Source organism: Lathamus discolor, chromosome 8, assembly GCF_037157495.1.
Source record: "Lathamus discolor isolate bLatDis1 chromosome 8, bLatDis1.hap1, whole genome shotgun sequence".
NCBI lineage: Eukaryota > Metazoa > Chordata > Aves > Psittaciformes > Psittacidae > Lathamus > Lathamus discolor.
In genome coordinates, this window is record NC_088891.1 from 11834788 (window position 1) to 11861092 (window position 26305).

A 26305-nucleotide genomic window follows, 5' to 3' on the forward strand; every position below is an offset into this window, starting at 1 on the left:
TTTGTCTAAATATTTCAGCTCCCTTGTCATTACTGATTGTTTCCATTTTAACAAATAAACATGGTTTTTCCCCAATCATTCGACAGTACTCAGATTCCACCCACTGACTTACATTCCCATCCCACACAGATGTTAGTTCACTTCTTGATTCTCAGCAAGAATGTGGACAGATTTTAGTAACAAAATATAATTTTTAAAAAACGATGCAAAACCATATGCTGCAGATGCAGGTTTCCTAGACAGTGTGCTACGAATGGTTTAATTTCCATTTGCAAGGCATGCTGTGGGAAGACTGACTTAGAGCAGTTCTATTGAGATTTTTCTAGGCAGGCAGTGATACATAGCCACTAGAGAGAAGACTGCAAATCTTCCCAGTTGCAGATTGCCCAGCTTTATGACAAATATCTCTGCTTTTGCTGTCAATAAAATATACACGTACTTGTGCAGAGATGAAATCCTGTATTGGCACTTGCATTTTTATTTAGTGATTCATCACCACTCTGGAGTATTGCCTGTAAATTTGTAATATTTCACTGTTGATGTAGAGCCTTAGATTTACTTGCTCTGGTATTTTCGCAGAGGAACAAGATCTCTGACGCTCTCCTATCCATTCTTGCCAGTTACGGTTGTATGTGCAGACCTGCTGTTTACTGCTGTTGGAGCTGTGCTTTCACTGGCTTAGGGCACTTTTCACAATGTCAGACTGAACAAGAAGGACTTGGGGACTGAAGTTTCCCGAGATGATTCTCGGATCAAAAATAAATGTGCTTGAAAAGCCAGCTAGATTTCTGCACTGCCGGCTGAGGGAGTTGGAGGGCTGAGACTGGGCTCTGACTCTGCGAGGGCCGTGCTGCTGCTGTTTGGAGAAAGACTAGTGGAAGATGTTCAGCTGCAGCCTTGGTGGAGGGTGAGAGGTTAGAGTTTGATCTTGAACATTACTTGCTGTCATCAAGTAATGATGATGATAGTTGATAAAGGAGTGAGTGCACACTGCAGGCTTGCATGGCTGACAATAACATAGTCATAAGGAGGACACCTGATACGGTGAAAGGAAGAGGTGAGCCCTGTCATTTGCCCTCAGAAGTAAGTCTGTAATGTTCTGTGGCTTGTATAATGTGCTTGCCTCTCTCCTCTGCCTTTTGGCTTCTGGCCATTAATAACACATTGTGTTTCAGTCTTGATGGCACAAGAGAGTTCTGGTATCAGTGAAACAAATACATTTCCCCTTGTGAGTATGGAAGCTGGCTGTGTCAGGCCAAATACCAGAAGATAATAATATTAAGATGCTGCCCGCCAAATGGGGTATTACAGAAGGAGTGTATTGTGAGTAGGCGTCTGTCCAGCAATAACATGCTGCGCCCCAGTGTGCTGATGACGTAAGGAGGGATAGCAGGCAACAACAGAATGGCCCCATGTGAAACTCCAAGAGATGCTTACGGTGCAGTATGCTGAATAAAATCCAACAGTGATTCCAAGGGAGAAGACAATTTTACAGGTTTAGAGATCACAATAAGGTAATTCTCTCATATATTTCTGTACTTGTGTGAGTGCTAAGTTGAAATTCACAGCCTTCTCCCTCTGGAAAGCCTTCCCTTTTACCTACCTGATTATATGGGCAGCAACCCAGGAGGAGGAAATGCCTTGTGACTTCCACCAGACGACTGGCCCTGTGGGAATTGGGCCCAGGCTTGAAATACCAGTGAAACGTCAGTGTGATAAAATGCACAAATATGCAGAGAGGGCCAAAAAAAATTAAAGTCAGAAAATGCTTAAGGGATTTGCATAATTCCTGACAAAACTACTGATTTATAGGCAGAGTCTGAATTAAATTGACACTTTGCTGAGGATCCTTACAGACTACTGAAGCCCAAATGAAATCCTCAGAAAATATAAATGGTACATAGAGTACCCTGAGGATTTCATGCCTCATGATGAACATGTGGATTTTCATGGGTTAATCTTCACTCTTATTCTGTTCCAATGCAGAAGAATGACTTGGGTGTTTCCAGAGTATAGGTGAGAATACAGCAATTTATCCCCATGCTGCTCTCTGACTGAGTTTAATGGTCCACTTCCAGACTGCATAGGGATGTGCTGTGCAGATACTGGCTAGCCCTTTCTTTCCTTTGGTTGCCATGTTTGCAAGCATAGTGCCAACATGACAGGTATATGTGACGTGTATTTTTGCTGCACATCCACATCCCTAAAAATTTGTGCCTGTCATTAATGAGAGAGATGCTTTAGGCCAAAGGCTTGAGGGAAAAAATATTTGTCCAGAGAAGAGAACTGAAGGAGCAAACAAAATAGGGTGACTGACAGGTTTTTTTCCCCAGAGTGCTTGGGATTATTATGATGTCAGATCTGCATATTATTTATCATGCGTATTCTCATCTGTTGTAGGCAGACAACTCCCTTAGTATTAATGGGAGTTGTGCAATTACAAAGCTGAGAACATGTGTGCAGCAGGACTGGGGCACGATAGGACTGCTGAGGATGCAGTGTCAGTCTCTCATTGGAATGTCTTTATTTTCTTTGGCTTGTCACGGCCTCATACTGGAGGCAGAAGGAGAATGCTGATATAAATCAGTGACTCACTCCTTTACTCTTCAGTGAAAATCCCCCTGAAATCAATGGGAATAGGCCATCATTGTGTGAAACTGTCCCCTCCTGTATGCTTTTTGGGTCATGATACCTTTACTCAGACCGAGTAGTGCCTTTGTCTTCAAGCAATTATGTAGAAATAGTTGGAGTGTTTGAAGAGTGTAGTACTGTTTGTACTGCCATGTACAGACAATCTGGACTCTTGCTTTTATTAAAGATATTTATATTGAGTTAATTTTTTCCCCTACAGAGCTCAACTTCTCCTTTATGTTTCATTCTGTGAAGCCATAATTCAACACTTATGGCAACATAAATCCATATTAAGCTCCAGTATAAGCAGGCATAAATTCCATTGATTTTACTGCCCCGTTTACACAGGACCGTGTTTGGTCTGAGATCTCTTTTGCCTTGGAAATAATTGCAATGCAATAAATTTAGGCTTATAACTCAGCTGTGCAATGAAAGGAGAGAATAGGAATTATAGCAAAATAACATCTAAGTTAAACACAGATAGCTTTGAAAATAAGTAAAATCTGGGATGAAGCCAGTGATGGTATTTTATATGCCTCAATCAGCTTTCATTTAAGTATCTGAAAAACTTTCCATGCATCAATGAAATAAGCCCTCTGATGTCCCTGTAGAGGTAGATGGTATTAGAATATATATGTTGCATTCCCTATTTGATCTTTACCCAGTCAAAAAGCATTTAAATCTATTCATTTTTTTTCATGAAAAGCTGAAGAGGATTTCAGGATTTTGTTCAAAGCAAGTGGAATAGCAGTTCAGTGGATGATCTCTGAGAAAGTTGATCCCATTATAAATACCCATGGTTTTGGGTATGGATTTGTGCTTGCAAATTTCATCCCGCACAAGATTCCGAGCTTTTTACTGTGTGTGTGTGAAATAGCTGATGGAGGAACAAATGCTGCTATTGCACTGAGAGATGTTAGTGAGAGCTCTCAGGAGCAAAGTGTTAGTGGGTCAGTGTGAGCTGGGATGGGTTGGAATCCACAGTCACCTTGTATAGAGTTGAGAATTTGGGTTTGATTGCCTGAAATTGGAACCTGAGCATGACTTCACTGTGGTGTAGCTATTGCATGCAAGTTTCTGTTTGTGTTTGCTGGTGGTTTCAAAAAAAAGAAAACCTTGGCAGCAGTCTCTCCACTGATGATGTTTTTTGTGGTGTTTCGTTGTGCTCCGCAGGGTATAAGGAAGCATATGATTATTTGTACGTTTCAAAGCATCAAATAATCAAATACAGTGCAATCTTAATGTTAACAGTGGTTTCGCAGTTAGGGGATAAAATCACGTAAAGGTTAAAATATAGAGTGTTTGCCTCAGCTTTTTTATGTCAATGTATACTGTAGCTGACCTCTTGAAATTCCGTCTAGTCTTTCCCTTCAGTCCAAGCCAAAATGGGTTGGTTTTTTTCTGATTTTTGACAGACGCTAGTTTCCTGTTTAGGGTGATGTTATCTTCGCATGAGTTTTTGCACATGCTAAAGGCAAATATGCTCTGAGATTATCTGTTCCTGATTCTTTTTTCAAGTTTTAAAAAGTAAGTGTCCATTTGCATGTTTTCAAGCTTGTTGGTGGAGTCAACGTTCATAAATGGTAGATTCCAGCTGCCAGATTTAGATCTCTATCTAGACATCAGCATTCAGATCATGGGAATATTCATGTCTGGGGTTTTGATTCAGAGCAATGCCTCATTTAGAAAGAAAACCAGAAAAATAAGATTTTGATGCAATTCCGCTATACAGACTTCAAAAAAACCCACCACCACAAAACAAAACAAGAAATCCCAACCCAGCAAGCACAAAACCAACTGACGAAAAAATCCCAAAACCCAAACCAACAGGGGGTTTGGGTAATTTCTGGACTTGAGGTTTTTATTGTAAGATGACAGATGAATGTTGTCTGCTTCTCAGAGTCACATGTAGCCTTTGTGAAAAGACAAAATATATGTACAGGGCATGGAGAAAGGTCTCTGAGCCTTTTGTCTGAAGAAGGGAGGACAGAAAAACCTAAGAAAGAGTTATGAAAGATATGGTTAAGATGGACCTGGACTCTTTCATCTATGGCTCCACTTTCTTGCCATCTTTAAACAGCTAGTTGTTTTTTAGGTGCAGTGGTACAGAAACTGGAATCTGGTTTTGGGGCTGAGAACCTCAAAGGTTGTTACTTGTTTAATGGCTGATGCCTTTTCTGAATCATCTTCTCAAGAAGGGTCTGAGCTGGGTTTTCATCTGTGGAATCATGCAGTTTGTGAGCCTGTTTTCCCTTTCCATCAGCTGTTTTGGATAATGAGATTTTCTGGCTTACTACAACAGCAAAGGCACCTGGAAGGGCTGAAAAAGATGGTATAAATGTTATGTGGTTTGATGTGAATTCTAGATAATTTATATCCTGCACAGAAGTAAAGCACAGTTAGAAAGAGTTTGGTTATAGAAAACACTGTGAAATCCATAGCTCAGATGTCTAAGAAAATTCCTGCCAGTTTTGTTTTAGTTACCAGTATAATTTCTGAAAACTTTGCCTTTGAGTTTATACATTCTTCAAGTACTTATGTGGGACATTAGTACTAGTTTGTGACAAGGAAGAATGGAGTTCAGGTTGGAGGGGTTTTGTCTATACATTTTGATATTGCCAGAGAATGCCCAAGAATGAAAACAAGGTGAAAATAGCAAGTACTGAAATAGAATGTGCTGGCACCAATTCATATGTTGAAGATTAGATGACTTGCTGCCTGGTGTCTCCAAGGATGCTGACTTTTTCCCACTGTATCAGGTTTCCTGAGTTCTTAATAAACTACATACCTGATGAACGTTGTGTTCATCAGCCGTCACATTAAATACAGTGGTGCAGCTCCATCATCCACTTTCCACACAGTCTCTGGCAAAACAGAACCTGGCTTTGTTAAGTACCTAGAGATAATCCAAGCAGGAGTTTGCAGGTGATGCTGAGCCAAGTCACTCTCTGTGGACTCCAGGATGGGCAGATGGGAAAGCTGTCTTCTTTCCTTCAGTCATGTTAAAGTATGGTCAAGATGCAAGCCAATACATTGTAATGGTATCTTTCTGTTGTCAGAGGAGCACAGGTCTTCACACCACTTACTCATCAAATTTGAGCCACAACCTATTGCAGAGCTGCTTAACAAACATATCCCAGGATGCTGAACACCTGCAGTGGTAATCTTTATGAATGCTAGTCTTCTTATTCCCAAAGGCTGTGACCTCACATTCTTACTGAGCTCACCAGTTAGAAAAAGAAGGAAAACCTGAGTTGCTCTTTTTTCTCCTTGAATATTAAAGTTACCAGGCTTTGGAGTGAACTGCAGAAGTACTGCTTTATATGACCATCAGAAAAATAGGTAGTAGGGCAGGACACGTTTGAAATATGCTACATCCTTCTTTGCTTTTTTGTTGCTGTGATATTATTTCTCTTCTGCTTTGTTTTTAAATGTCATGAAATGAAATGCAGACTTGCTTTCATGTTCGCACTGTCTTTCTTGGGAAATTCCAGTATCAGATGGATGTGAGAAAGTTTGATCCATGAGCTCTTCAAACGTCTTTCTGTTTTTACAGATATCAATGAGTGTGAAATTGGAGCCCATAACTGCGATAGACATGCCATATGTACAAATACAGCAGGAAGCTTCAAATGTAGCTGCAGCCCTGGCTGGATTGGAAATGGCATCAAGTGCACAGGTGAGAGTCATATGCATTTGTATTTATTTGTAAGGTCAGACCTAGACTGGGTCCTACCAATTCTGAAAAAAACAGTACCACACCTATGAATTGAGAAGGCAAATGGTTATGAAGGTTGTTAATGTTGATTTGACATGATCTGTTGGAGGACAAGTTCTCTGCCATGGTAACTGTGAAATCAGCATTATCTCATGTTTGGCATGTGAGTTGGCGAAACAGACTGGATCAACGAGGGAGACAGCGTGTCTTTGAGGGCAGCTGATGGGAGACAGTGAGAAGTCTCCTGATGCTCCCCATGGGAACAAGATACGGGTCTTAGTTTTGAGAGTGCCCTGCAGCTTCCTCATTCACAGTTACCTTGTTGGGCTGCAAATAAGCTGTGCCCGCTTTTCCACTCATGTGACCCTATATATGTGTGGGTTTTATTATGAAAGATCATTTAAAGTAGACCACCTGTGAGCCATATGCTAGTTAAAGTTTGTGTTCATTATGTGTTGTTTTTAACTAATGCTGCTTTTTTTTTTTTTATTTTTTTATTTTATTATTTTAAAGACCTGGATGAGTGCTCCAATGGAACCCACATGTGCAGCCCACATGCTGACTGCAAGAATACAATGGGCTCTTACCGCTGTCTGTGTAAAGAAGGTTATACTGGGGATGGCTTCACTTGTACAGGTGAGTTTTATTAGGAGCACTGAATGACCTCTGGTGGTCCCTTGCAACCTAAGTTAGTCTACAGTTCAATACACGAAAACAGCTTTTAAGCATTTGAAGTTATTCTTTTAATATGTCATCCTCCATCATCTTCTACTTCACCTAAGTTGCCACAAGTTGGAAGAAATACTGTGTATTATACCTAGTCTAAAGCCGTTACTTTTTTCAGTTGATAAAGTGCAAGTTTTCCTTGAGCTTCTCCTTTAGTTGGAGTCATATAATTTGGCTACTTAGTAGACCAGTCCATTGGCTACCCACCTTAAATAATAGGGCACATGCATTAAAATTGCTTCGTAAAACTGCCTAAGAATGTTTGCTCTTTCCACAAGAGAGTGTGTGGTGTGGGTCCTCTTTTACTGCATCATCCTGAGAGACACTGTCAGGGTGCAGGGGTGCAGTGCTGGCATTTAGGATGATGGAAGTAGCTGCTTCTGAAACCTCATTTTGTAAACAGTAAATGTGATTATAAAACATTGCTAGAGAGACATTTCCCACCCACACTACAGTCTTTTGCTTTCTAGAACAGATTAGCTCATGTAAGCTTAGTCATCAAGAACCCTGATACTACATTAAGGACATCAGTGTTGCTAGTGATGCTACATGAAGGTGACCCTGTTTGGTATAAAGCTCTGGTAGACAGCTGGTGGGCCAGGTTTTCAGCTGGTGCCAATCCACAGCACTCTATCAACTACAGCAGGTTTTTATGGCATCTGAGAATGTGGCTCAGCAGCTTTAAGGCTAAATTTGAATCATTCCAAATTATAAATGGACCCTGGGATTCTGTTTAATTCTCTCTGTCTAATTTACTCTTGAATCTGATTCAGCTTCCTTAGTGGCCTTCATAGCCCAATGCTCTTTGTCAATTTCCCATATGATGATTTCCAGGAGTCTTTAGACTACATCTTTCAAATAGAGTGCTTGCAGAGTAGAACTTTTTTGTTTCAATTTGGTTACTTAATTATTCATGGATTCAAGAGATGGCTGGGACTCAACTAGAGCACTCAAGTGTTCTGTAAGCCCTCTGCAGCATTCCCCAGTAAGTGCTACCTTTGATTTGCTAGCCATGGGCTTTTACAAGCTTGTGAGATTCTGTGAGAGCCAGACTCTGTTGCAAAAAGTAGGGTGGTTTTGTGATGTATAGAACTTCAGCTGGAGAGTAAGAGTCATAATATGTCTGAAGGGCAGTGTAGCCCAGTAGCAAAGCTGTTTTTCTCACCTGCAGTTTAATCTTGATCAAGTTATTTTCACCTCAGTGCCACTTGTCCATGTTTTGTATGTTTGGCATGGAGACCACCTATTACCGTATGTTTGGTCATTTTACAGTAAACCTCTTTTTTCAGTTGCTGCCTCTAGGCTTTGCTGTAATAGAAACAATAACTATAATAAAATTCACATGCTTATTCTGAGTCTAAATTTGACCCTGTGTACTGCCTCCAATTGTTATTAACTGTAGCTACTTTAGGAGTCTGTGCCTCTCTCCAGTTTTCCTTTTGATTAGAAGCAGTATATTCAGCATGCCAGAAATATACCAAGCTGCTACATGTAATAGCCTTTGCACATAACTAGATTGCAGTGTCTTCTGCAAGTGTTCAGGGCTAATGGAATAATTAAAATGCTTGGAACACTGCATGCTTCAGCTGAAGCAAATGTTGGTGAGAAAGTTATGTTTACTGAAAACCTGCAACCTCTCTTCCTTTTACAGACCTTGATGAATGCTCAGAAAACTTGAATCTCTGTGAAAATGGGCAGTGTCTTAATGCCCCTGGAGGATATCGCTGTGAATGTGATATGGGATTTTTGCCAAGTCCGGATGGGAAAGCATGTGAAGGTAATTCTCTGTAAGCTTTAAACAACACTTAGCAAATTCTGCCTCTAATTGTATTTTATGTTTGAAAAATCTTACAATTGGTTGCAGTTGTGCTTGTATTGAGAGCTCCATGAAAATTGTCAATAGTACTTGCTTTTTTTCATTTTATTATGGGCCTCTAGATGTTCATATACCTACTGTATACATAAAATACAGCTTTTTGGAGCCTATCTTATGGTGCATTATTTGTGGGTGATCCAAGTAGCACTGTCAGCTGCTATTTTATCTTGATCATTTGCACCCAGTTCTTCATTTTATTCATAATAGTTGAACAGAAAAAGTTGTTACTTTGCCTTGGCATATATGAAGCTGAAAAAGACTGATTTGGTAGCTAATACAGTGAACATGCTGTGAGGGTTTCTGTAAGATGTAGAAACAGAGTTGGAAAGAAAGAAAGTTTAAAATTCACAGAAAATTTGTATGTCCACCAAAAAAAGGAATAAATCCCATGAGTATTTGTTCAGTTTTGAAAGTCAGTTGTTGGTTAACTGTTTGAAACTCACTCATAAGAGCTTTGCATATGCAAAGATTCACAAAAATCAAATAATAAGCATGTTACCAACATGATTAAGGTCATTATACTTGATTGTAACATTTGAAATCTTCAGTTGATAATGCTGATCAGTTAAGTCAGTCAAGAAGAAGCAGCCATATCATCTGACATAGTAATAACTCTCAGTAACCAGTATTTGATGGAGTTCTTAAGTACATCCCTATAAATAGGATTTGTTCTCCTTGAAAAGTGCATTTTTTTAGTATTCTACCAAGAGAAATGATTTATGAGAGTGAATTTTTGTGTAAACTAAAACAATATTAGATTTCATGAAACAATTTACTTTCAAACCTTTTAGCTAACTTTAAATAGCTTATATAGAGCCTAGCTCCTGTTGCTAAAACAGACTTTCCTTAATTCCTCAGATGTGTACACTAAATGCAGTATTTTAAGGTCCTTTGTAAACACATACTTTTTTTTATTGTATCAAATGGTTGTTCTTTGTGCAGTGCATATGGCATTCAGTAAATACTGAATCAGATGCAATAATTTGGACAAACGGCACAAAAGCGAGCTCTGCTTGCCAAACCTAAGATCTGTCAAATGCTGAAACGTGAAGATGAGCGTCAAGTTCACCTTCGGGCCCAAGCTGTTGTCCAGTTTTCTGCAGATGACTACTGATTTAGAATGAAAGTCGCTTTTTTAAAGCATATCTCCTGCCATGTTTAATTTTGCTACTCGTCAGATTAGCCGACTAATAAGCTCAGTTTGTTTCTGGCATGGCTTGCAGAGATGCTGGAAGGAGCCTTTTGCCCCAAAAGAGGTTATAGATTAGTTTTCTTAGACTCCAAACATAAATCTTGCATGTTATTTTTTTTCTGGTCTTACATGGTGTGCAGAAGCAGTTGACTTCCATATCCATGTTTGCTGAAACTTTTTGCAGTTCTCTGTCTGTATCTTAAAAGGATAAGGTAACCTCATATTTTTCTTCTCCCATTTCTCTATCAGATATTGACGAGTGCTCACTTCCAAACATCTGTGTCTATGGTACTTGTCATAACCTCCCTGGACTTTTCCGATGTGAGTGTGAAGTGGGCTACGAGTTGGACAGAAGCGGTGGTAACTGCACAGGTAAAGATAATTTTGAGCAACATGCTTTATAACTCTCTGTGAATGTCATGGTCAGTTCCTTAGGAAACTCCTTTTAAAATCTGTACAGATCAAACTGGGCATAGGAAAATATGGTCTTCCCTACTACATAACATAGGATTATCCTTCTTGCCTCTTCTATAGTCCTCTTTCACCTTCTTTTTCAACCTCTGATATCCCAATGGCTGAAGAGAAGAATGGGAAAAACAGAGCAGAGAGAATCCCTCTGGCAAAGGTGTGTTGTGCCTTGTAGTTTCCATTCACATTACTGGATGGCAAGCTGTGACCTTGTTGTGTACTTTTTCCTTAGGTATTTTTTTTAGTACTTTATGTGAATTTTAGTTCATAAATTGGTTTTCCAGGAAAAACACTCTTTCTTTTTTTTTTTTTTTTTCTTTCCATGAAATGATGAATTCATCTCAGACTACTGGTCTTCTAAAATGAGTTTGTATTTTTTAGAGCTTTCTGGAGAAAAGTAGTATTTCATAACTCATGGCTTTGTGGTGGCCAGCATATGATATCTGATATGTCATGGTCTGCAATGTCCTTGAATATTTGCTTACCATGTGCTGTTTTTTCTTGCAGATGTTAATGAATGTGCAGATCCCACAACCTGCATTAGTGGCACCTGTATCAATACTGCTGGTAGTTACACCTGTGAGTGTCCTCCTGATTTTGAGCTGAATCCCACCCGTGTTGGATGCGTTGGTAAGGGACCATTTACAAATGTTATTTATAAGTGAAGCTGGACAGAGGGGGTGCAAGGCTAACTTCTTAGGAATAATGTTCCAGGTCATGGAAAAGGGCTGGAATATACTCTCCAACTCCCACCCCAATGCCCCTGGTTTAGAAGTTGTAATAGTGCAGTGGGAGTATGTCCAGAGTGATGTAGCATGCCAGCAGTGCCCGGCTGCCAGAGCCAACCCCTTGGGGCTTGTTACAGCTGTCCACAATTTACAGCAGGCATGAGTCAAGTTTAAATTTCAACAAGCTTAAACCAACATCCAGCTGGCCCCAAGATGGCAGGTGAATGGAGCTACGGCACAAAGCCACCCATGCTCTTGGAGCACTGAATGCAGCTTGGCTGGGTGCAGCTTCACAAGCAATGGAAATGTTTTTGTGTTACGCTCCAACTGCTTAGTAATCCCCTGATGTTTTTTGGCTTTTGCTTGTTTAAGAGGGTGTAGGGATGCTCCTCATATTCAAATGTATTTGAAATTCATAACATTTAGTAGATGCTTTCATGGTTGTTAACCTCAAGGAGAGGAGAAAGCAGTGGGTTTCTGGAATCAGAGGGATGTACAAATGTGGGTGAAAGTGTGAATCAGAATAAGAAAAGGCCTGGCTACTGCTCTTGGTCACACTGAAAAATTCCCTGCTTTGTGAGAAGTCCAACAAAGCCAAGGAATGGGCACCACTGTCCTGTCTAAGTGGGAAAAGCTGGGCCCTCCTGGACAGCACAAGTTACTTGCTTTGGCTGTCCTACAAGAAATGAGAGCCATCTGAAGGTATCCCTCATCCTGAGATGATGTGATGTGTTCTCCTCTCTCATGTATTTGTTATTCTGTGCATTCTGAATAGATACACGATCTGGCAATTGTTACCTGGACATTAAAACTCGTGGAGATAACGGCGGCACTTTCTGCAGCAATGAGATTGGAGTAGGTGTATCCAAGGCCTCCTGTTGCTGCTCCCTGGGCAAAGCTTGGGGAGTTCCCTGTGAACACTGCCCACTTGTGAACACAAGTAAGTCAGCTTTCCTGGGTAAACACAACGATACAGTGTGTTTGGAGTTTTTTCTGATTTAGCCAGGTGACTCAAATGCCAGTGTAATCGTTTATTGTGTACATGCAGGGGACAGGTTTCCACCTGTCTTTACCAAAAACTTAATTGGCCTTTTGAAAAGATTATTTAGTCAGAATGTTATTATCACTTCTGAGCAAGTTTGCTGTTACACAAAAAAACCTACATTATGGAATGGAATAGCAGTTGACTTTACAGAGTAAAATCTAATGTTCATATCTGGTCAATTCGTTACTTTACTTTTAAATTACTTGTGATAATCTGATTAAATTTCAAAAATAATTGTGCTGAAAATGTTTCTACTGTTTTAGGTTCATAAATGTATTTTGTTTTCAGCTGAATACAAGGTTCTATGCCCTGGAGGCGAAGGGTTCCGACCAAATCCCATTACGGTTATATTAGAAGGTAATGTTTACATTTTCCTATATTTACACAGCTAAAAATATGAAACTCTTCAGCGAGTGTTGCTTTTCATGGAAAAGCATGAATTAAATATTTGTGGTTTTGTTTGAACAGATATTGATGAATGTCAAGAACTGCCTGGACTTTGCCAAGGAGGAAAATGTATTAATACATTTGGTAGCTTCCAGTGTCAGTGTCCATCAGGATACTATTTGAATGAAGAGACTCGAGTGTGCGATGGTATGTAGCCTTCATTTTACTAGTCTTCTGCTTTCATTCTTAGAAAATGATTACAGATTAATATGCAGAATTAATCTGTCCTTGAAAAGAAACATAACCAGACTAAGCACTGTAAAATTTAATGGTGGGAAAATTGGAACAAGTTGGAGCCTTGCATTGAGAGAGAGAAAATTCCTTCTTGACCATGTTGAAATATGTGCAAATTTGTGTTTAAAATCATCAGATTTTGATCAAAACCAGAAAACCTATCCATTTTTCTTTCAGTAAAATGTAATTTGCTAACCAGCTATAAAAAAAGTAGCTGTTTGGTAATGGGTAGTGAATAAGCAGTCAGATAAGAAGCAAACTTGTCCTATGAGTCTGCTGGGCTGGTTACAGTGTGTCAATGCTTTTTTTCACTGCTTATTTTATCTGCTGCTGATCTTAATATCCAGTTGAAAATACTGTACTGCAAAACATTATCCTTCCACTAGCACAGTCAGTAGTGCATATTTATCACCTTATAACATGTCAGGTTGTATTGGATATAAAACTTTAAGCAACCCATCAAGTCCTTAAATTTCCCATTGTACAGGCTGTCTTCATCCTTCTAGACTATTAATAATGTTAATATAATGCCCATAACGTGCCAGACACTGCAGAAATACAAAGGATTTAGGTCCTAAATTAAGGCTGAAGTGCTTCATGAATATTGTGCTTATGTAGCTCAACAAATGTTAAAGAAAAGCTACCTCTGTATTTTTCCTTAGGGGTGTGTCAAAGGTATTTTAAAATGGTAAAGCTGATGAAATGTTTTTGAACTGATAAGAACTGAGTTTTTTGGGGGCAGTGTTTTCTTTGGGTTTGGTTTCTTGTTTTTTTAACAAAGGTTAAAGTCTCTTGATGAATTAAACATGACATCTTGTGTTGGGAAGGTTGCTCACTTTCCCTGGTCAAACAGACTGTTTTAGCATTACTTATTGAAATGGACACTCTGCAAGGAAGAGTTTTGGTTCTTGTCCAGACTGGGGAATCCAGAATGGATAGGATCCTCAAGTACAATTTTTGTGCAAGAATTGCAAAAACCAAATTGCTGTCTCTGAGACTGCCTAGACATTAGAATTCCCACCTTCACATCAGAGCCAGGTTTTCCATGGCCACCTGTGCCACCACTTCTTTCTCTGTGTGGGCATTGCTCCACCATGACCTCACTCAGAGCCCCTTCAGCTCTCCTCCACCGGTACCTTCCTACCTCAGGCATTAGTGACACATTTTTGTTTTCAGAAGCACAATGAAAAATCTTCCATGGTCACTCACTGCTTTTTATTCTCTTCTAGATGTGAATGAGTGTGATACACCTGGCATCTGTGGACCTGGCACATGTTACAATACTGTTGGGAACTACACTTGCATCTGTCCTCCTGATTACATGCAAGTCAACGGAGGAAACAACTGCATGGGTATGGGCTGTGTGTTTTTTAGAGCTTTATCTTGGTGCTTTGGGCCAGAGCTTTACTGGGAACAAATCTGAGCTATTTCTCTGAATTTAGTTATGCAAGAATTAACTAAACGGCATATCAAGCCTCTTTGATAAATTTCATTAAATAAAACAAGGCTGATCACTTTTAATATGTATTTCAGTACCTCTTCAGAATTTCTCCTTTAAGTTGATGTTTTCCATGTTTATCCCTTCCAAATTTCACTTCAGCTTTAAAAGCTTCTATATGTAAAACACTACTAAAATTACTCAGACCTCACATAATGAAGTCACAAGCTGTGTACAGTTCTTGGGGGGAACCGTGAACTAGCTTGTGTTTTTCAGTGTTGGGTAAAAGGCCAGTATGAAATCCTTTGGGACTGATCAGTGTTACAGCCATGTTGGTTGCTCTTGAATATTTGTGTTGCTAACTTTTTCATACATTTAGAGTAATTTTCTAGGGACAAGCTGTTCTGTAGTATTCTACAGTGCTGCAGCATCTACTTGACAGGGCTTGAAAAAGTACCTGTGTGAAGGAGGCATCTCTTAAACCCTTCATTTTCCATAAGAATTGCTAATGCGTTGGCCTGGGGTTTTCTTCATTTTCACAGATATGAGAAGAAGTCTGTGTTACAGAAATTATTATGCTGACAATCAAACCTGTGATGGTGAGCTGCTTTTTAACATGACCAAGAAAATGTGCTGCTGTTCCTACAACATTGGACGTGCATGGAATAAGCCCTGTGAACAGTGTCCTATCCCGAGCACTGGTACGTTTTTGCATTGCAAAGCCATGGTAACATCGTAATTAATATTAGTGGGTGTAATATTTTTAGAGATGCTTTGTCTTTGTCTGCTCTTGTGTGTCTAAAATGAAGGGATTGATTACTTTTTTGACCTGGAGGTGATCAGCCCCAGTCACGATGAAGGTCTATGTGGAGTGGTTTGTGTTCATGCTGGTGGGCCATGCAAATAATGGTGTCTGCTGTGCCTCAACTACTGATAGCCATGGGTTTACAGAGGTACCTTGGTCTTCTCTGAGAATGGTCTGTGACAAGCAGCTAAATGTTAAAATGTGGGAGATTTGGGGCAAATTGCATGAGCATACAGAACTCCTCCACACTGGGTAAGACCGAAAAGTTCAGCCCAGGACATCCCACCCTGGTACAAGGCAGTTTGCTTCAAGAACAAATTTCCTAGGCACTTATTCAAATAATTTCCAACTTAGGGTTCAGGTTTTTAAAAGTCAGATTTGGACTTGTATGCAAAAACTGTAATGCACAGAGATAAGTATATGCAAACTAAAATCAGCATGTGATCCCAAGCCCTCTACATCTTTTTATTTGCTAATTTCAACAGCCTTTGAATGAGATCCCAAGTGCATACCAACTACATCTCATGGTGAGCCTTGGGGAAGGGTCTGTATACCTCTGCATACCCTGCAGGTGCTGAAGAAGAAGAAGAATTTTCTTGGGCAAAGGATGTAATGAATTTTGACTGTTGATTAATTCTAACTACTATAAGCCCTTCCTTGTTTTCCTGTTGCAGATGAATTCTCCACACTCTGTGGAAGTCAAAGGCCTGGCTTCTTCATTGACATTTATACAGGGTTACCAGTTGGTGAGTTGTAATTTCTGTTTTGAAATAAATTCCATGCTACCTCTGCCCAGGGGAGAGGGAGGTTTGTTTTCCCAATTATATTTTTCATCAGAGGAATAACAACTAAACAGCGTAAGGGAGTTCAGCCCCTCATTTAAGTCTGAGCCTGCGAATGTTCTGCCTAGCTCCTCCTAGCTGGCAGCAGTGACAATTGCTGCTTGTAATCAAGGCAACATAAAGCACCAAAGAAACTGTAATCAGGCCTATATGAGCAGGGCACAGATACTGGGATTAAGAGGTCTAGGAGAAAGGCCAACCAGAATTTGGTCTGAGAGGAATTGGGAGTCTTTCCTTCAAACTAAAGGAGAGATTTAATCTGCCATTTCACATCAGTCCCCCTGTGTATTGGTTTGACACAAAAATCCTTTTTTCTGCTCAGCTGGAGTATTTCTCACATATGTTATTGTGCGTAACATTTGAATCATGAGTAACAAATTGCAAAACAAAAAGAAGGGAGAGAATGAGGAATTCTAAGGCAAGGAGTTGAGTAAATCCCTGATGGGACTCTCTTTTGTTTTTATTCACACAAAAGTGCAAATAAGAAGCAGATAATGTGCTCTGTAACAGAGACAGCATATAGGCAGTAATCAGGTTCTTTAGCATTAAGCTATTGCTGTGATGCAGTGTTGAGCTAGTTAGATGGAAATATTTCTAGTAAAGTGGGGATGTAATTTCTGAAGAAGTTACAGAAATATACAGTATTTATTGTTTACCAGGTCATTTCATAGAAGCAAAGTCTCCCTTCCAGCTCTTAGCATTAGCCCAAATTGTTGCTCAGTCTACTCAAGCTAATTGGGCCATTCATCAGCATCACCAGGGAGATCTTGGATCATGCTAACATGTATAGGTGAAAGCTGCATCTGTAGCAGTTGACATGTGCCAGGAGTGCTGCAGTCAGGAATAAACTGAAGCACCATCCCATAGAGGCCACCAGTCCATCCCAGTGCATGCAGCATTACGGTGGGAATGATGCACACAGAGCTTTACACTGTGCAAATCACAGGTTTTCCCTCCTGCTTTGGGATCTTGGCAGGTCTCACTAGCTGTAGCGAGACTCACCCTGCTGCTTTTGCACAGGAGTTGCTCATGTCCCTTAATTCTGTAGGCACAGGGCATGGGACTGTGGCAATTTTTGCTGAAGGGGAGAGATTTTGGAGAAGTCTCTGAATTCTTTCATATTGTCAGAATATTAAAGATGTGTAACTTAGGGAACAAATAGGCATGACATTTAATTGTAATAGCAGCTGGGCTTTTTCTCTGCCAAAATCTTACTTAACCCAGGTGTACATAGAGCATTGGCAATTTCTGGCTGCCTGGCTTAATCAATCTAATTAATAGCGTGTTGGCAGCACTTCAGATGTTACCTGGCATTGGCAATTTCAAACTGTTACATAAAAATCATAGAATCATAGAATAGTTAGGGCTGGAAAGGACCTTAAGCTCATAGAGTTCCAGCCCCCCTGCCATGGGCAGGGACAGCTCCCACTAAACCATGTCACCCAAATATGAAAGGCTTTTTAAATTAACAACGGTAAAACCGTGCAAAACTGACCCTGACAAGTGTTTGTGTTCAGTTGTGTTCTCCAGTGTTAAACCAAAGACAGTTACATTCTCCCTGTTTGGCTCTTCTCAATAACTCCGCTGTAATACTCAGGAAGATGAGGAGGTTCACCAAGAGCTGTGGGTGGGAGACATGAGGAAGGGCGTGTGCCGCCCTCTGCGTTCCAGTATGACAGGATATATCTTCATTACAGTGAAGAGTCAGAACCTGAGGAAATAGGAAATATCTATATTTCCACAGTTTGGAATGACTCATTGTCTAGTGCAGTTGGGAGCATTCTGATGCTCTCATTATACGTTTAATAATTCTCTTAAAGATAAATGCATAAGGACATACTCTGTAGCAGAAGATTTTGTGAAGTGCTGCTTACAAGTATTTAAAAAACTTTGTTCTTGCAGATATTGATGAATGCAGAGAGATTCCTGGAGTGTGTGAAAATGGGATCTGTATAAACATGGTTGGCAGCTTCAGATGCGAGTGTCCTGTGGGTTTCTTCTACAATGACAAGCTACTGATCTGCGAAGGTAGAGTGCTGAGCTCATTGAGAGAAACAGGATTCCACCAGCTGGCAATTCAGACACTGGCGAATCTGGTATACTTGCAAGTCACCCTTAATGAGGGGAAAATAGTGGTATCAGTGTAACAAGTCTGTGTTAATTCAGACATTTTGAATTCTTTTGCATAGAAAATACCAGATTTTCCATCAGGTATCTAAGGCCTTGAAGGAGCATGAGTCAGCAGTCATGGGAAGAAATACTATTTTTCACATTTGACAGTAAAGCCAGGAAAAGAGATGTAGTCTTGAGTCAGAGCATGAGCACAATTTTTTAATTCCAAGATAATTCTTTCTAATGGAACAAAGATTTCTGTAAATAATATAAACACATGGTACTTTTTTTCCAATTCACCCATTTCCTAACATTGTGTTAGTCAGTTTAATGGAGAAACTGAAGACCGCACTATGCTGTCATACTCTGGAGTGGGTTATGACTACTGACAACATAGATACTGCAGGCAAGACACCGAGAGCTCTGAGTAGAAGCATCTTCTGGATGCTGCTTCTGAGTGAAACAGTTGCATTTCTAAGGAATAAAGTTCTCTTTTTGCAGCAGTTCAAGGAAGGAAAATAGTTCAAAAGTTGTTGTCTACTGGTATCCAAGAGTGATCTTGATTCTCTGTTATGATTAAGGGAAATCCTCATAAGTCTCCAGTGGAGATCTCTGCTTACTTATTCTGATTGCAGTTTTAAGACTGAAATCTGCCCAAGTGAAGTGTTGCAACAGGCCTTTCATGCACCCTCCTTCAGAAAACCATTATATAAGTTCTGTGGAAACAAATGTGGAGCATGTAGGTTTGGGATCATGTAGGTTTGGAAGCATGGAGGTTTGGAAACATGACCAAATACCTGCTTTCATCAATATATTGGTGGTTGGTTGGTTGGTTTTTTTGTTTCCCAAAATTAGAAAGAAATTCCTCCGTCAGGGTAAGGTAATACTCCTACACTAAAACCAAAGTGGTTTGATGTCTTTCTTGTGTCAGCTTACTATAACAATCCAGTTCCCTTTTTGTATTGACAGATATTGATGAATGCCAAAATGGACCAGTGTGTCAGCAAAATGCAGAATGTGTCAACACAGCTGGTAGCTACCGGTGTGATTGTAAACCTGGCTACAGGTTCACATCAACTGGCCGCTGCACTGGTGAGTACTGTGACTGTGTGTGTCTGTGCAAAAAGTAGTAGATTTTAAAAGTCCCGTCAGAAAGATGGTATACCCAATGATCTGGGCTCCAAGAACCCTCCTCATAAAGCCTCTTAGGGCATCCCATAAACATTCTGGTAATTCCCAGAACACTAATGGACCCATCCCACAGAAGCATAAATGACAGTTAATCATCTGAGAAGACGTTTGTCTTCCACTTTATCCATCAACTACAGGCATTTTTCTTTAGCCCACGTAATGTGTAGGGAAAAAAGATGAAATGATTCACTGCCTTTTGACTAAATATTTTCTGACACTTAAAATTCAGCTGTGGTCCTGACAAGGACCTTTCTCTCTATAAATTCTTTGGGTTTTCTTATAATTTGCTGGATGTGTTTTAGTAAATGTTTTGCCACTTGCATTTTTACAAATAACTTGCTGCTTTCTGGGGTTTCTGCTGATAAAGTGGACTTAGCTGCTAGCCCATATGCAGTAAGTGGCTTAAAAAGCTTATTGTTAAACTTTCTAACTTTTACATGGATTTAAACAGCCCCCTGAACATTAGTTTTAAACGCTCACTGAGTGGGACTGCAGTTCTCTAATCTATTTTCTTTCTCTCATGATATCGTAGTCCAGAGAGGCATTCATGTTATCTTGATTACTTGAAGAATTACAGAGATAATAAAGACTGCTGTGGGCCAAGCAGCTGTAAATATTATATATATTTCTGAACAAAATAATAATTACAACGGAAACTGGTAACATTTTCCTTGGGGTTTTGCTTCCAAATACTTGAGTTTTAGGAAGTGTACTTTTCCCTGCAGTACAGTTTTTCATTGTTTCATGTGACCCTTTAGGGAAAAGGGTGTAGGAGCAACTAGAACACTACTATGAGAACTAAAACTTTGTTTTGTTAAGCTATGCAGTGGCACATGTAAATATTCAATATGTTCCTAATGCAATTGTTGTTATGGGTTCGTTACAGCAGTACAGGAAGAGCCAGGGAAGGTTCTGATACGGGTTACAATACTACACATGAATTGGCACGAACAGTAATACTTCCCTGTATTTTGCTCTTATTTTATATTTAGTGAAAATAAAAGTCACACAATTAGAGTTAAAATAAAAGTAGTTGATAAAGTACTTGATCTAGCAAGGGAAGGAAATTCCCAGCCCTCTGCTGAGAGCAGAGTGCTAAGCACCTTGCAGTGCTGAATCAGTCACGTTACTGCATGCAAATTGATCACACTCCAGTAGTTACAACCTATGTAATCAAAACTGATGTATCACAGCCACTAGTACTATGAGTTTATATTACTATCAAAATAGTGTTCTTCTGGTGCTATCTATTGTGGTATAATACTTTTTCATATAAACTCTTTTTTGGCACTTAAGGCAATTCTGACTCCCAAATTTTCTAAAAGTTACTATGTTCTTTGTTTATCTTAACAGAAGTGACTTTTCACTGGGACTTTAATCCATTATTCATTTGCCTACAGAGCGCCAAAGAGAGTTCTAGTATTTCTTTCATCTCTAGCTTTCCTGAGCTGTGATGATTAGGAGTTCTTAAGACAGCATGGTTTCCTTTCTGCCTCCTTTAGACTCTAATTAGCAGCAGTATCATTAATAACATTGGGAGACCGTGGTCCACAGTCAACACCCATCCAAAGTGTGTTACTAGTGGCCTCAGCTGAGGTATAGTAATACTGGCAATAGAGGCCATCTGGATTATCCATGTGCCAAGTAGCATGTAGAGAAGTAGTAAATCTAATCAATTCTAATACATACAGGCTTATGGCAGCACCTCAATTCTAGTATTTTGGAGCTGCAGCAGACAAAATGCCAGGAAGCCTATTGAATCAAAGCAGCTTTTGCTGGCAATGAGGTCAACAGAAATACCTCATTTGATTCATGTTTCTAATTTTTCACAGAGAAAATTGTCCTGGATGCTGCCTGAAAGCATTTGTAGCAGGAAGCAGTCAGCTGTTAAACAAGTGTAATAGATGCCCTGCCATCGTAAGGCAGCATATCACATGCTGGCTGGATAGCTTTCCCCATTTCTCTTGCAGAATCATGCAGTTGAGTGTTTGATGTTGACAAATCATTTTATGAATCCATATAGCAGTAACTCTTCTTGCTGTTTGATCCTGTTTACAGGATCATCACATTTCATGGGGCATGGATGCTACAACATGTGTATACATGTACCCATTTTATCTCTGCACAACGAGTAGATAATCTACAATGCATTTTATCTCTCTGTAAGCTTAATAAGAAAAGTGTGGCATTCATCTCCCTTTCTGTTTTGTATGATTTCTGTGAGGTAATCAAGTAATTTCTGCTATAATCAAATGTAGCTGAAGGCAAGAATTTGCTTTCGTGAGAAGGATGCAAACTATGATTTGCATGTGGCTTTCTTACCTACTGCAATGTAGAGCACTCAGAAATCTTCATGCCACTAATTCTATTTTTGAAACCCATGGTAATGCACTTTCCCTCAAGTAAGAATTTGGTTTTGGTAAATACAATTTATATGCTAAATTTCTTTCAGCCTCACAAATATAAAAGACAATTTACAGGCAAATAACCCCTTTTCTGGTATTAACTTAGTAATGCTTTTGTAAATTAAAAATACTATTTTAAATTAGGCCTGTGCACTGATTCTGTCATGGTTATTGTTCATACATCTTTCCAGCCCTGCAGTTTAGAGACCTTAACTTCCACTGTGCCTCTTCTTTTTCAGATCGGAATGAATGTCAAGAAATTCCCAATATCTGCAGCCACGGGCAGTGTATTGACACTGTTGGAAGTTTCTACTGCATTTGTCACAATGGTTTCAAGACCAATGATGACAGAACAATGTGTATAGGCAAGTATATCAAATTAGGCTGTACTTAGGCTTCCCTTAAGATAGTTACTAAGTCTAGCCTCTCTGTCATAAGGAGTTGGATTGCAAGAACTGAGATTGTGAGCCATTTACTACCAGCAAAGGTATGGAAACACCAATAGGTGGCAATTAAGAGATGATAGGAAACTGATAGTGAATGAAGAATATCTCATCACAGTGGAGTGAACCTTTAAAAATACATCTCCTGTCAGATGAACAGCTAATGCTTTTGCTTTTCAGGAAAATGTTCCATTCTTCAAATTTTCTGAGCCATCTTGTCACAATTATTCCTTTAGGCAAAAAATTTAATAGATGAATATTGCAATGCAGCAATTGTATATAGCCTACTTGTTAACAGAGTAAGTGAAAGATTTCTTGCCAGAAAAGTGCCCTTTTCAGAAACAGTCGTCTTTATAAAGGAGATTCTCTATTTAACCTATTCACAGCTGTTAGCGTAGTGTCTGTTGTCTGAGCAAGATGAGATTTCAGAATGTTTGTTGTTAAAGATAGCTTAGACTTACTTTGGGAAGGGCTAGAGAGGAGCTAAAGTTCGATAAATGACTGTTGGACCCTTGATTATTTTTTTAGATGTTAATAGCAAGTGTGCAAAACCTATGTAAAATCTCAGGGAAATAAGTGTTTCTCCCTTCGGTGTTGGCAGTGGGATAGCTACAGGCTTTCCTTTCTTTGTCAGTAATTAAAATTCTTGCTGCTTTTTTTTTTTCTCCTTTGTAGATATTAATGAGTGTGAAAGGGATGCCTGTGGCAATGGAACCTGCAGAAACACCATTGGCTCTTTCAACTGCCGCTGCAACTTAGGTTTCATCCTCTCACACAACAATGACTGCATAGGTAAGGAGTGCTGGCTGAGACCAGTTACCTGTTTCTAAGACTTTCTGCTTCTAATGAAAGTACCACTAGTGACATCTTCTCTACTAAGGATCGCAGCTTACAGTCTGCAGGATTTAAAGGCAAAAAATTATTTCTTCAGTCTGAGAAGGCATCTTTGATTATTCACTGCTCACTTTCTGTAGCCATTTAAATGTGTACATGTGATATATGCAATTCCTTTTTTTACTATTGCTTTGGCAGTTTTACAACATAGACCAGCAGAGATTTTTTTAACCCTCACTTGCTTTTGAAACGGGATTATTTATGTATTATCAGCTACTGTGCCGATATAGTCAAAACAGAAATCTCACCTACCGAATTTCACTTGCTGCAGGTTTCTTATATATCTTTCAACCGTATCTTTCTCAGATGTCGACGAATGTGCAAGTGGAAATGGAATGCTCTGCAGGAACGGTCAGTGCGTGAATACAATCGGATCCTTCCAATGTCTTTGCAATGATGGCTATGAGGTGGCTCTGGATGGAAGGACTTGTATTGGTGAGTGCTTTCTTTTAAGGGTAGAAAGTGCAGGAAACCTTATGGATATGTTCTTAGTAAAACAGAAGAAGAGGTCAGAGAGAACTGTCACACTGTCATCATTGTACCTAGCGGAAGAAAACAGTGACTATAGAATGAGAAAAGGAGTCTTCTGCTCCTTAGAAGTTAACAGCTATTATCTCAAATTAACTTTCTTTTTTTTTAGACGTCAATGAGTGTGCACTGGATCCTGGAAAATGCTCACCAGGCACATGTCAGAACTTGGATGGGTCATTCAGATGTATCTGTCCTCCCGGATATGTTCTTCAGAATGACAAATGCGAAGGTATGTACAGAACAATCCTCCTGTCCTTTCCCTAGCTACTTGCAGTTGTTGCCACTTTCCTCTGCATCTAAACGTAAATAATGTCTTTTGTGGCAGTGTACAGGACTGAACTGTAGCCACTAATTAGTCACTTACTTCCCAGAAAAAGTCTCTCCAATTTTTATTTGAACCAGAACTATGCTATTTGAGCCCAAGAAAAATCTAATCCCAGATTTTTTGGTTGATGATACATTGCTGAGGTTTGCCAACTGCGTGAGGGTTTGAAAACTAACCCTAGATTTTGCACCTGGATTTCTTGTTCCTCTCTCTGTCTGTTCCTTTTTGTTTTGACTTTTCTGTTTGTCAAATATGTTAGATATCAGTGATGATGTAAGGTTACATTTTATGTAGTACAGCTGCCAGTGTAAACATTTTATTTCTCATCTCTTTAATTACTTTTCTTATAGACATTGATGAGTGTGTGGAACAGCCGGAAATTTGTGCCCTGGGCACATGCAGTAACACTCCAGGCAGTTTCAAATGTCTGTGTCCAGAAGGCTTTGTGTTGTCTTCCACGGGAAGGCGATGCCAAGGTAAGTTCATTCCTATTTTCTGGCATTTGAAAATTTGTTTGCTGTTTTATAAAAGCCTTATTAGCTGTCTGTTTCTAATATAACAGGAGACTCTGGACTCAAAACAGTGTTTTTCACAAGGAAAACATGATAATTCTTTAGTTGGGGCCAGGTTCTGTCTTGCCCTAACATCTGTTAGTCATTAAAGAGAACATTGCTATAAAATGGGTGAAGATAATGTTAAATACGCCAGGTTAAGTGAGGAAATTGTGTTGCCCTTCAGCGCTTTCTTGCACCACTGAAAGAAATGTTGAGGCTACTCAAACTCTGTATAGAGCTGACAGGTCTGACATGGAGGTGGACCACAAACACAGGCAGGAGACTACTGCAGTGCACTGCTAAAGGCAGCATTTCCAGGAATAAGGCTGTTCTTAGCACTTATCATTCACCATAACACTTGTTATATGCCATTCCTCTCCACAAGTGTGTGGCTGGAAAAAAAAGATCAATGGAAAAAATTTGCAAACAGTATTGTGTGGACAATAAGTGCTCATCTGCTTAGAAAAGTCTGAAGCTCACTTTGGCTTCTAGATTACCACATAGACTGTTCAGAGTCTAAACATGGGCACTAAGACAGAGATCAGATGCTAGAAGCCGAATATGTTGTAATGAAAATCCACAGGTTAGTTTATTTTGTGGATAAAGAATAAGCATAGCAAATTATGGAGTTATTTTAAAGACTTTGGAAATTATTAAATAGATACATCATTAAATGTCCTATACACAGTGTGCACAGTGGGAACCACTGATGAGTAAGACCTTTATAAGGACCTCTGTAGTTATGCTTGGCACAGAACAGTGATGCTTGTTGACACCGTAGTGAGTTCTTTACTTCACAGTGGGCTAAATGAAACTGTGGTTTTGGTAAAAATGAATCCAACCTGCAGTAAACGTTCATCCAAGTCTCCAAACCACCATGCAGTTTGGCACAGTTACTTCACTCAACTTCAAGAAAGCAGCATGGCTGTTTTAGCTGTGCTTTTGTAGCTTGTATAAATGAGGTTTCTTCAGTTTGAGGGTGGTGTTTTCTTCAGGTAAGGAAAAAAAAAGTCACAAAATACCCCCTCAAGAAACAAAATCATAAAAAAGAATGCAGCGTGATCTTTTCCTTTATGAAAACAGACTTTTGTTTACACGTAGTGTCAGAGGAAAATGCATACTTGGGTGTATGAACTGTAAGTGGGCTTCTCCCCATCCCCTGGAGAAGACTGGTTGTTTTCTTGGTTTGGGTTTTTTTTTTTTCCAAGTATCTCAAGCCAAACCAAGTTTTGTTTAGAACTTCAATTACCTCGTACTTCTGTAGAATCTGGACATTGCCCAGTATTGATGCTGCATCCGGAAAACTGGATGAGCAGCTGCTTCCACAACTGCCCTGTTGCTGTTCCCCTGCCAACACAGGCAGCTGCCAGCTCTTTGCCTGCTGGATGCTTGTGGTCTGTGATCTAAGCTCTGCTCCAGCATCCTGGTTACCCAGCTTAAGGAAGTAAAATATAGTGCCACTGGGCCAGTTTTCTTTGTGTGCGCCTCAGGGAAGAATGAGGAAGGAAAAAATCTATTGAGAATTGCTTCTTGTTTTAACACTACACAGTATTAACATTGCAAGTTGATTAAAACCTCTTGACTCAAGTGATTCTTACTAATAATGAAATATAAATAAAGCCAATATTCAGCTTTTACAAAGAGGAGTGAGGTGAAGAGAGGGGAGTACAGCCCTTCCATCTCTGTTAGAAAAAACAGAG

The 26305-nt window shown here is 39.6% G+C and overlaps 1 protein-coding gene across 1 annotated transcript in view; it reads left to right on the forward strand.

The window, feature by feature from the left end:
- FBN1 (fibrillin 1) overlaps positions 1 to 26305 on the forward strand; it is a 150624-nt gene that overhangs the window by 106125 nt on the left and 18194 nt on the right. The window contains exons 32-49 of the mRNA XM_065688070.1: positions 6188 to 6310; positions 6863 to 6985; positions 8727 to 8852; positions 10393 to 10515; positions 11119 to 11241; positions 12115 to 12279; positions 12673 to 12741; positions 12853 to 12978; positions 14295 to 14417; positions 15046 to 15204; positions 15983 to 16054; positions 18053 to 18178; positions 19232 to 19354; positions 22098 to 22223; positions 22977 to 23093; positions 23502 to 23630; positions 23836 to 23955; positions 24402 to 24527. Coding sequence (XP_065544142.1) covers positions 6188 to 6310; positions 6863 to 6985; positions 8727 to 8852; positions 10393 to 10515; positions 11119 to 11241; positions 12115 to 12279; positions 12673 to 12741; positions 12853 to 12978; positions 14295 to 14417; positions 15046 to 15204; positions 15983 to 16054; positions 18053 to 18178; positions 19232 to 19354; positions 22098 to 22223; positions 22977 to 23093; positions 23502 to 23630; positions 23836 to 23955; positions 24402 to 24527 — 2199 coding nt within the window. The remainder of the gene's footprint in view (positions 1 to 6187; positions 6311 to 6862; positions 6986 to 8726; positions 8853 to 10392; positions 10516 to 11118; positions 11242 to 12114; positions 12280 to 12672; positions 12742 to 12852; positions 12979 to 14294; positions 14418 to 15045; positions 15205 to 15982; positions 16055 to 18052; positions 18179 to 19231; positions 19355 to 22097; positions 22224 to 22976; positions 23094 to 23501; positions 23631 to 23835; positions 23956 to 24401; positions 24528 to 26305) is intronic.